This window comes from Plecotus auritus, assembly GCF_963455305.1.
Source record: "Plecotus auritus genome assembly, chromosome: 2".
NCBI lineage: Eukaryota > Metazoa > Chordata > Mammalia > Chiroptera > Vespertilionidae > Plecotus > Plecotus auritus.
This window is the reverse complement of record NC_137771.1, coordinates 28,361,883-28,373,214: the sequence shown is the minus strand read 5'-3', so window position 1 is coordinate 28,373,214 and position 11,332 is coordinate 28,361,883. Positions and strand designations below refer to the sequence as shown.

At 53.3% G+C, this 11,332-nt stretch overlaps 1 protein-coding gene across 1 annotated transcript; it reads right to left on the bottom strand.

The window, feature by feature from the left end:
* Positions 1-540: 540 nt before the first annotated feature.
* On the bottom strand, positions 541-10,462 carry HECTD3 (HECT domain E3 ubiquitin protein ligase 3). Its single transcript, XM_080657905.1, has 21 exons — positions 9,998-10,462; positions 9,678-9,838; positions 9,343-9,435; positions 9,131-9,266; positions 8,735-8,850; positions 8,536-8,649; positions 8,319-8,401; positions 7,711-7,876; positions 7,409-7,490; positions 6,583-6,765; positions 6,380-6,432; positions 6,140-6,204; positions 5,910-6,013; positions 5,526-5,645; positions 5,326-5,415; positions 4,144-4,350; positions 3,745-3,874; positions 3,577-3,651; positions 3,397-3,478; positions 3,198-3,269; positions 541-3,040 (listed from the first exon to the last, which is right to left on the bottom strand). Exons 1-21 carry the CDS (start codon positions 10,364-10,366, stop codon positions 2,956-2,958), a joined length of 2,586 nt encoding a protein of 861 aa, XP_080514031.1. The 5' UTR covers positions 10,367-10,462; the 3' UTR covers positions 541-2,955.
* Between the last annotated feature and the right edge of the window lie 870 nt (positions 10,463-11,332).

The following is an 11,332-nucleotide window of genomic DNA, read 5'->3' as shown; positions in this document are numbered from 1 at the left end:
AAAATCAATCTATCAACCAGAAAAGTATAATCAAACCAACAGAAAAATGACAAAAAGACATAGAGGGCAGTTCATAAAGAAGAGAAATGATTGCTCAATATAGTAAATAATCAAAACAATGGAAATTGCCCTAACCGGTTTGGCTCAGTGGATAGAGTGTCGGCCTGCGGACTGAAGGGTCACAGGTTTGATTCCAGTCAAAGGCATGTACCTTGGTTGCGGGCACATCCCCAGTAGGGGGTGTGCAGGAGGCAGCTGATCAGTGTTTCTCTCTCATTGATGTTTCTAACTCTCTATCCCTCTCCCTTCCTCTCTGTAAAAAAAATCAGTAAAAAATATATTAAAAACAACAACAATTAAAATCATACCATTCATGTTTCAGCTCATTAAATTATCAAACAATATTTTTAAGTGTTAATACTCAAGGTTGATAAGAGTTTAGGAAATAGACACTAAAGGGAGTGAAAAGTGACATATCCTGGCAGTTTGATGAAGGGATTTTAGTTATTTTAAGGAAAAAATCAAATAGGTATGCAAGGATATATGCATAAGAATGTTTATTGTAACATTTGTAGTTTCCAATACCAAAAATTTATAAACAACCTTTATGTCCATCTGTAGAGGGTTTTAAATTAATAAACAGTATGAAAATTCCTTACAATGTAATACAATACAGTCAATAAAAATATTGATTAAAATGGTCTCAGTGACCATCATTTCCTGCTTGGATTATTCCCTGCCTCATGTCTCCCTCTCAATTCATTCTCTACACAGCTACCAAACCCAAATCTAATTCTGTCTCTCCCCTGCTTGATGTCCTCTTGGCTGCTCATTGCAAAATCCTAAAACGGCCCTCTAAGGCTGGAGACTCTTCTCTCTCCCTTCACCCCAGAACTGAATATGCTCCTCAGCTGGCCTTTGTGCTCAGTTGTTCTCCCTCAGGATTTAACGTCCATCCTGTACAGTCCTCTAACAAAAGCACCCTCCACTTCTCCCTTGGAGCTCTTACACCTTATTAAATGTTGTTTTTGCCGTTGTTTACTATGTGTCTCTTCCATTACAGTTTAAATCCCAAGAGGGCAAAAATTATCAGTTTAGCCACCATTTTATCCATTGAACCTGCTATGGTGCCTAAAATACATGCTTGATGTATTCATTGAGTGATTAAATGAAAAGCAAGCTGTAAAACATATAATTCATTGCGAGTCCAATTTGTTAAAAGAGGGACCAAAGACTCATATGGCCCGTAACAGACACAGAAATGGACTGCCTCCTGCAGGTTGGCGCTGGCCAGGTTTTTCCCAGAAAACAGGAAGGTGTGCCTGGGTTGGGCGGGAACTTGCTGGGAAGAGCAGAGCTGGGAGGGAGTGGGGGGGGGGGGGCGCCTCTAGGGCTCCAGCCTCTTTAGCTCCAGGCAATGGAAGAGGCTGTCAGAGGGGAGCAGGCGTATCTCCTGTGGGCCAACCAAAGCACAGGGATTGGGCAGCTGCAAGACTCACCTGGGGTGTTAGACTCAGAGCTATGGGGAGATAGGCCTCAGGGTGCACACAGCTCCGGGGGAGGGGCATTAGGGCTTAGGGAAGGGTGGAGCAACACAATACCCCTCACCTAACCCCACCCCACATGCCACTTCACTTGGGACCCTTTGAGGGTGGCTGCCCACTGTGAGAGTGAGGGACTGTATCTGCATTTCTCTCAGGGGGCACTATGTGGAGGTGGCATGGGGATGGGCAGCAATGCTGCTGCCTCCTCTTCTGTCAAAATTCTGACCTGGGTGGTTTATCGGCCACCTCAGGGCTTGCCCTCTAAGTCAAATTCTTCTGCCCACTTGGTTCCTGAAGGAGGACTCCTATCCTCCACATCACCACACCCATCCCAGATGATGGTAGGTCAACTTTTTTCCTCCTCACTTCTGAGTAGTGGGGTCTTCATTTCCCTCTCAGCTCCAGATTTAATGTTTGCCACTAAGAAGCCCACCACTCCTGGAAAAGTCTCCTCAAACATCCCTCAAGAGCCAAATAAACACATTCCAAAGGAATGAATTCACCCATTTATTCAACTTTTCCCATGTGCAAGACATTCTTTGATAGAGTGTCTTGGAGGCCCTTTTGTGAGGGAGAGGGGCAGAGATGTCCATAAGGCCTAGAAGGAGGTTTAAAGTCTAGGCTTTTAGAGTTGGGTAAAGAGGAGCTATTGAAGATTTCAGAGAGGCTACAACTGGACTTAACTTGTGCAAAATCTTGGGAGTGAAACAGCGGACGGGGAGTCAGGCTGGTGATGATGCAGAAGTGATTAATATGGGGCATAGTAGCAGTAAGATTTAATGTTGAGTGGATGTAGGTTCTGAGCCAGGGGAGGTAGTGGCACTTCCGTCAGTTGAGACGGATTGGAGGAAGAGGAAGGAGCTCACACCTTGGGTGCTGAGGGAGCGGAGGAAAAGTTAAGTATATGAGGGAGGGTATTCAGTTGCTTCATTCCTGGGGCAGGTGACTAAGAAGGAAGACCATCACTCCTTATCCATCCCTGATACCTTGTTTGGAGAGGAGGTTCCACCACCCTCTATAGCTTTTTGTTTTGAGTCTAAGCTGAAGCCAGAGAAAACTAAGGATAAAAAAAGAGAGGAGCCAAATCCTGAAGCAAAGTCCAGGGGGAGTAGGGACTAGAGGCCTCTTTCAAGTAACTCAGGCCTGGCAGCTTGTGCTGGGCTTGTGGACGGTTCCCTTTCACAAAGGCAAAATAACTCCGGAAGCAAGCCGAGCACGCATAGGGCTTGTGCGTCTGCGGGGCTGGGCCACCAGCGTCGACTCACCGCCCGCACTGCAGCTGCACACAGAGGCCGTGTGCTGGCTGTTTCTGAGTGCATCAACTCACATCCTGCCCCAGCTGGTCCAGGTGAGGTGTTTTGCCCCAGGCAAGGCAGAGTGAGACACTGCTGGCCCACAGGAAGTAGCCGACTCACTCCTCCCAAGGGCTCATGTCGGTGTCGATGGCCACACAGTTGTAAGCCGCATAGCGGAGCTTCTCCTCACACACTTTGGCGCTGCCGGGGCAGGGAGTTTGTCAGTGCCAGGTGTAGAGGCCCCCATCACTACCAGGGGTGATGGGGCTCCAATTCGTACACTTCAGTACTTCATCCACCCTAGGATGTCATCTTTCTCCCACTCCCCACTCTCTGGGCTCGAACCTAGGAAACCCACCTGGCATACTGTGGTAGGAAGAGGGTGCTGGAGCAGGTGGAAGACTCAGGCAGCGCGTCTGTGGTCTCGCAGCTGGAGGTGTGGAGGGACCAGAGATCAGGAAGAATTGTAGGGGCACAGGGCAGGGTCTGACATGTATGGGGGTGGTGCTGGGCAGAAGGCTGGCCACAGCCCCTTCAGACCTCCCTTCTGCACTCACCCCAGCTTGTCTGGGTAGATGTAGATACGTGCAGGCAGACGGCTACGGCCTGTGACAAAGCGGAGGAAGCGGCTCCGGTCCTCTGGATGGAGAAGGAAATCAGTGCCTGCACTTCCAGCCTGACTCTGTATCCCACAAGTGAGGTCAAACCCAGGTATTACTCTGCCCTCTACCACTGACCATTGGTGAAGTTGTTCAGTGCCTCCCAGAAATACTGCACCCGTGTGTCAGATGGCTCGAAGTCCTCAAATCGGGCTGGTGGTGACAAGGCCAGAATTCATTCTTGTGTCCCAACAGACATAACCCTTAAGCCCTACCTGGTGCTGCCCTGCCCTGCCCCACACTCACTGAGCTTGCGCAGAGCGTCCACAGTGACCTCTGGGTCCCCACACACCTTCTTCTCTAACTCTTGCCAGGTCAGCAAGTCCAGCACAGCCTGCGGCACCACCTTCAGCAAACCTGTCTGCATGGCTGCCACCTGGGGAGGTGGGAAAGGACTGGTTGGGGAAGAGGGCACAACTCCCAGCTTCGTGTGTGGTGGAGCCACCTGGCCTCCCCTCCTGGAGATAACGGGGGACAGGGTCTTTGCTCAGCTCTGGGAGTATCTTTGTATTCCACCGACCGGCGGGAATGTGGGGCAGAGGGATGATGAAGGCCAGAGTTCTTGGGACTGGGAACTGGTGGCCTATCAGGCTGGGGTCTGGGCTCTGTCCAAAGCTCTCTGTTCTCTTGGCCTCTGGGCAGTACCTGCTCCTTGCTTTCTTCTAGCCGTGCCCTCTGTACCAGCTGGATGAAACGGGAACGGTCCTCATATCCCACCACGATGCCTGTACCGCCAGGGATCAGCTCCACCACCTGCTGGTCACTCAGTACCGTGGTGAATGTTAGCTCCTTCCCAAATTTGAACTCAAATGTCTCCTTGTCCATTCCTTCCATCACTTCCAGGAGCTTCACCTAGGGGTTGGAGAGGCAGGAAGGTCAGCTTTTCATTATGGAAACAGTCATTTTTCCTCAAGATGCTCACAGGGAAGCAGGACAGCCAGCCAGGCAAGGAAGTAAGTCCCCATGCAGGCCACGAGAGAAGTGAGGGGATCAGTCAAGGGCTGTGAAAGTAACAAGACAACATGTAATCAGGCTCGGAGATCAGGGAAGGCATCCTGGAGGAAATGGCATCTATGCTGAGACCCAAAGGATGGCTAGAAATTGGCTGGGCCACAAGGAAGGCAGGAGAGAGAATACTGGAAAAAGGTGGGAGAACAAAAGGCTTAAGGAATCTGTTTGGCTGGAACCTGAATGTGAACCAAGTGGCCACATATACATGGGTCATGTAAGGTCTTTCTGGATTTTGTATTTTATCCCAGAGCTGAGCCATTGAAGAGGTTAAGTGAGTGTGAAATAAAATACTCTGGCTGCTGGAGATCAGATGGGTAAGAGTAGATAGGGGCACTAGCCTTTATAGTTAGTGGTTGGGTTAGAATGGAAGGTGGCCTGAACTGGAAGGTAGTAGTAAGATGGGAAAAGTAGACAGATTCCAGAAGGAGATGTGACAGAATATGGGAGGTGAGGGAAGAGGAGTGAAGAATGAGCCTGAGGGCCTCAGCAGGGGAAAAGGTGGGTGACAGTGCCGTTCTGAGAGAGGGAGCTCTAGAGGGCGGTAGACTGGGGAGATGAAGTGTGCTGAACTTGAGGTGCCATCATAGAGCAGACATCCAGCAGGCAGATGCACATATGGCCCAGGCTTCGGAGAGAAACTGGGGTTAGAGGTAAAGATTTAGGAGTCACCAGACTATGGAGAGTAGTTGAGACAATGAGAGTAGATGGGATTGGAGAGGGACCATGTGTGTGGTAAGAGGAGGTTCAGGACAACTCTGGGGAGCAGCAACCTTCAGGGGCTGGGCAGAGGAAACACTGGCTCCAAGCCCGACTTACCAGCACAGAATCCACAGCTGGGAAGTCCTTGCTCCAGCTCACCTCCTCACCAGACAGCTGCTTCCACACAAAACCAGGCAGAGCCAGGACCTGTGGGACAAATATTCATTAATGTCTTCTCATCCTGAGCTGCCCAGGTTTGGCTGGTCCTTCTTCCTTCCAGGGCCCAAGGCTGATGGGGTGCAGGTTAGGCTACTCACCAGGAACTCCTTACCCCGAAGGGCAGCCCCCATCAGCTGTCCAATCCACTCGTACTTGGCAAAGTCTCGGCAGGAGGGGTTGGGCACATACATGTCCCGGGCCTCACCTGTGCCATTGCCCTGCCCCCGAGACAGGGTTGTCAGCATGGCATGGGGTGAATCTACTTTCTTGTCTGAGATTTCCCAAAGACTTCCCTGAACACCTTTCCCTGGGGGCCCTGAATGATCCCTCTGAATGTATATTGGTTCCCCTTCCCTATCTGCCCAGAGGCTGTCCTGGGCAACTTGGACCCTCTTCTGCTCGCTCTCTAGCTCAACCTGGTACCTGGGAGGTTTGCAGAGACAAAACAGCAGAAACAACTTGGGAGGTAAGGGTGGGAGTACCTGGTTGGCCGTGCGCACAAAGAAGGGCAGAGGCACAGGGGTGTCTGCCGAGCTAGGACACAGCTCTTCTGACATGTCTGCGAGGCTATCCCGGAAACCACCCCCTGAAATGACAGATAGATGCCCTCAAGAGCTCCAGCCCCAATAATGGAATAATAAAAGCAGGCCCCCAGAAGCCTTGACCACTCTAACTAGGGCAGGGTGCTTATTATCCTCCCTCAGGGCCTCACCTTGGTCAATAATGCCTTCTGCAATGAATTTACACTCCCACCACTGGTCATAGCGCATGGGCCACCTGTAAATGGGGGTGGACCTCTGTCATGCTGGGCCAGGGCTCAGGACGATTCACCAACCCCGACACCAGCCAGAAGTAGGGCTACAGAGGAGTAATGGTGAGGGGTGCCAGAGGCAGTGTGTGGGTGTGTACGTGCACATCTGCTCTGAGTAAGTCATTCAGCCTCATGCCGTACCTGTAATCCAGGGGCTTTTCATACTTGTCAGAGGGCTTGAGGCCTTCATAAACCTGGGGCAGGGGAAAGAAGAGGGAGTTGCAGGAGTCTGTGTCAAGACCTAACCCCATTCTTGCCCAAAGACCTTGCTCAGGTAGCCTCTTGACCCAGCCTCCTAAGCCCCTTACTGGCCCTCCCTCAGTACCACCCCAGGTGGTCCAGACCTGGGTGAAGACAGCGTTCTTGCAGGCAGGGTCCCTTAAAGGGCAGGCACGGTGTTCCATAGCAAGGCGCCGGTTGATGTACAGGCGTGGCATGAAACTGGGCTTGCTGCTCTCTGAATCACGCAGGCACTGGGCCACCAGGCTTGGCCGCTGATGTGACAGCAGCAGGAACTGCTTCACTTGCTGGTGAGAAAAGGTAACCAGAGCAGGACTGGTAGGCAGTCAGGCCCTGTCCAGGCCCTGGAACCTTCCTCTATGCCTGGACCCAATTCCACCATTCCAGTCCAAGCCTAGTCCATCCCTGTCCATGCTTCCAGTCCCTCCCTTAGTCCAGCCACCAGGGGGAGCTTTCTAAAACAGAAAAAATCCAACTTTGTCATAACTTACCTAAAACCTTTCAATGGCTTCACTGACCTCGGACAAAGTCCCTGCTTCACAGCCTGGTCCACAGTGCCCTCTGCTACCAGAGCCTGCTTCCTGCCCACTCCCTCCCAGCCTCCTCCCCATGCTATAATCACATCATCTAGATGCTGCTAGTATGCCTCTCAGTTCATCTAAGAGTTGCTAGGAACTCCCAGGATACACCTTTTATGCAACCTGTTCTATCCATGCTGTCACCTTTCCTCCCCTAGCTCTTGTGTATTTCACAGACTATCTGGGGAATAGCACCAGAAAGACTAAATTTTGACACTTTGAGTCTGGCTTTCTTCCTAAGTACCCAGAGCCCAGCAAAGGTTTTAAAAACTCTCTGCTGAAGAGTGAACGATTGCATGAGCAGAAAGGGGGAACCCACTGCCAAGACCAGCACTGGATGGGCTAGGCTCACCTTAATCTCACTGAAAGTGCCCAGCGTGTGGTCCCAGGCAGGTACCAGGTGGTGCAGGACGCTGTCCAGGATCTTTATGAATCTGGGGTGGGTGGGTAAAGGTAACTGTAGCTAAAGAATTTGGCATGAATGTCAGACCCCCTCAGTCCCCAACACACAGGTACAGTAGCGGCCAGGGCCCAGGGGCTGCTCTGACACTTGAAGTTGAACAGCTTACAGTATAAGACCTCGGGAACTCCTCCACATAGACAGGATAGGGGGAAGGGAAGGGGAGGGCCTGGCAGGCCCAGGACCACAGCCACCTCTGCAGGAGAACAGCTCTGCGGTATAGTACTTCTGGGTCAGTGCCTTCCAGGCGTGGATATCGCACCAGGCTGGCCGGCTGGAAAAGGTCTGCATTCAACCCGAGCTCCCGCTGTCTAGATGACTTGATCTTGACCCCTCGAAGACGCACATCAATCCCGTCATCTGGGAGGAGACAGAGTGAGGTCACTTGCTGTGCCTGTTGCCTCCTTGGCCTTCAGTCCTGAGAATGTCTCCTTAATGCTTGGCCTTTTGTCACCTTTTGCCCCTAAATACTTGGGGCCTTTGAGATCCCCTTCTACTTACCTATTTCTGATTATTATATTCTTTGTTAGTTCTTCCGTCCACCACTATAACTGTTGGAAAGCCTGTGGGTCCCATCTCAGTTCCTCTTCCAGGTGAGCCTTAAAATCTCTATGGCTTTAAGGCAGGTCTATACCCTGGTACCTTCCACCTGGCTCAGGCCCCAAAGTTTCAAATCCTGGAGTTAGTTCAGCTGTCACCTTCATTTCAACTCTAAGCCCACCCCCTTCTCCACATTCACTTCCAGCTAGCCCCCATCTATACAATGGGGCTCCTTTTCCCTCCTTACAACCTTAAGCCCCACCTCGGCACTCCACAATGCGGATCTCAATGATTGGAAGGTGGACAGTCATATCCTCCAGGACACAGACATCCCCGATCAGAGTCCTGAGGAGACAGATGTTAGAAACTTTGGGTACTCCTTGCCTTCAAGGATCTCTGGGATTTCACCCAACCTTCCAAGCTGGGCCAGTCCCCACTGCAGATCATGCCCCACCTCCCACCCAGGCCAGCTTGCTCACTCGTCAATGCTCACGTCACTCAGCTTCTTCAGGTTGTCTCCTTCGCCCCCATAGACCACCACCCGCTTAGGCATGAAGTTGTCATCTGTGGTATCAACTGTGAGTAGCAGCTTCCTAGGGCGTCAGAGTACACATGTGGGTCTCTGTACACCCACAGACACATGGCTCACCCACCCTGTCCTACTTAGAGCCCACTCACTTGACAATGGTGCCCTTTTTCATGGTAAGCCGCACCCAGTGCTGGCACTGGGATCCATCGCTCTCCCAGTAGGTGTCTGCATTGCTGTCTGTCAGGCAGGACACATTGAACTCCTCCTGGGGAGGGACAGAGAGGTGGAATCAGTGTTTACCCCCATTCCCTGCACTGGGAATGTGCTTTGGGTCAGGGAGGAGAGATGACACAGTGCATCTGGGTTAAATGTGAAACCGGTATGAGTGGAACTGTCTAGGGATTCCTACAGGATTTCCCAGATGGGGGCTGCACTGAGTCTGGCCAATGGGGATTCAGGTTTAACCCTGGTCTAGAGGTGAGGGTTCTGGGTCAAGGAAGATGTGACGGCCTCTTACTTGGGGTGGGAGGAGGCCCAGCACCCACCGTATAGGAGGAAACGTCTATGCTCTCCACATACTGCTTCACGCTCCCCAGGTTCTCATCCTCCTTGCCCAGGTGGTCGTACAAGAAGTGGATCAGGTCCTCGTCGCACTCGTAGGTCCACGTCGGGGGCACATAGCTAAGCAATCCCAAATCCTTAATTAGGGCGGGCCCAGACCTGGGCTCCTCCTCCCCATCCCCACCAGCTCACTCACAGTAGCCTTTGAACAGCTTCCGTGTATGCCTCAGCGGGCTGGGGCCTCGATCCCAGGCGATGGGAGTATGTCAGGTCCACCACCTGTTCCCATCTGTGGGGTGGGATGGGGAGACATCAGTGCGCAGCAGGACAATCCCCCAAGGCCTGGAACCTTCATCCAAAGCTCCAACTCCTCCAAAGGACACCACCCCACCCCCTCCTTTAGGCCCCGCCCCTTCCTGCTCTTAACCCGACATTCGCTCCGATCCCACCTAAAGGGCGGTGCCAGACTACTTTCCAACTCTCCGGGGCCCGGCCCACCGACGGCCATCCCCGCCCCTCCAAGTGCAACACCTGAGCAGCGGGCGGTAGTCCACGCCGAAGAGCTGCTGGCGCCGCTGGAGGTGGTCGGGAGTGTCGATGGGAACCAGGCGGGCCCCGCCCTCAGCCGGGCGGCACACCAGCAGCCAGCCTTCGTCCAGCCCGCAGTCGCCCAGGTGCTCGGCCAGTTGCTCCTGCCGGGAGACGTCAAACGGGGGCAGGCGTCAGGGAGCTGCCCAGCCCAAGGCAAAGGGCACCGGACGCAATGCCAGCTCAGTGCGGGGAGGGAGGGGGACAGCTGGGGCCTCCCAGCTCCAGGGACCTTTGCAGGGCTCAGGGCGGGCCGGGCGCACCTTGGTCAGCTTCACCCAGAGCCCGTGGCCGTTGCACAGCTCCTCGCCGGTGGTGCGCACGCAGGAGCCGCGCCGCAGCTCGATGCTGTTGCGGGCAGCGCGGAGGGGCCCGGAGCCTGGACCCGAGGCCGGACCCGCCGCTCCCACGCGCAGCCCCAGGCCCTCCGCCTCCCACACGGGCAGCAGCACGCGCGACGGGCCCGCGGGGTCCTTGTAGAGCTTGTAGAGCACCTCGCGCGGCACGAAAGCCAGCGCCGCGGGCAGCGGCCGTCCGGCGCGGAGGCTCTGCGCGGCCTCCGCCAGGAAGCGGATTCGACCCAGTACCTGCCGCGGGGTCTCCAGCGCCGCGCCCGGGCCCGGGCCCGCCATGGCGAGGCGGCGGAGGAAAGCCCGGGAGCGACCGGCTTGGGAGCTACCGGCTCTGGAGCAGCGGCCCCGGAGGCTGACTGAGCTTCCCACTCCGCTCGCCCCGCCCGCGGCCGGCCTCCGTCGTAAGTTCTGGACTACGCGCACCTGCCGTATTGCCCTCTATACTCGGATCCTCAACCTTATTATTATTTTTTAAAATATATATTTTATTGATTTTTTTTACAGAGAGGAAGGGAGAGGGATAGAGAGCTAGAAACATCGATGAGAGAGAAACATCTATCAGCTGCCTCCTGCACACCTCCTACTGGGGATGTACCCGCAACCAAGGTACATGCCCTATCCTGGAATCGAACCTGGGACCCTTCAGTCTGCAGGCCAACGCTCTATCCACTGAGCCAAACCGGTTAGGGCCGTATCCTCAACCTTATTACTTCTGTGCCTCCCACTCAACTAACACGACCCAGTTCAGTAGTTTCTACCTGACCAATCTCCCCTTCGCTACCCCATTTCTACTATCATTTTATCCTCACTGCTACCACCCTTATTCAAGCCACCACTCTATCCATCCTGGATTATTGCAACCACCATTTTTCTAGTCCTCTGGCTTTCGTTTTGCCTCCTCACTAACAAGTCATGCTACAACCAGAAGAGTCTTAAATTTTCTAGACCTCCTCTCGGGCTCCCCGTCCTAGGGACAGTGTGACTTAAATGATTGGGGGTATAACCTCCACCCCACCCCTGCCACTGGCGAGAGTCTTGAGTCACTCGGGCTTGATCCTGGTTGTTGCGTTCAAACATCCATGTGAGAACGCAACGCCGATTGGCTGCCTCCAGGATACTAATGATCATTATCCAGTTTCTCGCAGTAATTCTCAACTAAGTGAGAGGAAAAGCCTACACAGGAAGGGAGAAGGCAAAAAAGATGGGCAGGAGCTGTTGATGAAGTACAATCATGGAAGGAAAGGA

Excerpts from the sequence above, each read along its gene's own strand:
- HECTD3 (XM_080657905.1), bottom strand. The coding sequence starts at position 10,366 with ATGGCGGGCCCGGGCCCGGGCGCGGCGCTGGAGACCCCGCGGCAGGTA. Across the intron at positions 8,851-9,130 it reads TAGACGTTTCCTCCTATACG|GAGGAGTTCAATGTGTCCTG; the intron begins GTGGGTGCTGGG and ends GTCCCTCCCCAG. Across the intron at positions 6,014-6,139 it reads AGAAGGCATTATTGACCAAG|GGGGTGGTTTCCGGGATAGC; the intron begins GTGAGGCCCTGA and ends CTGTCATTTCAG.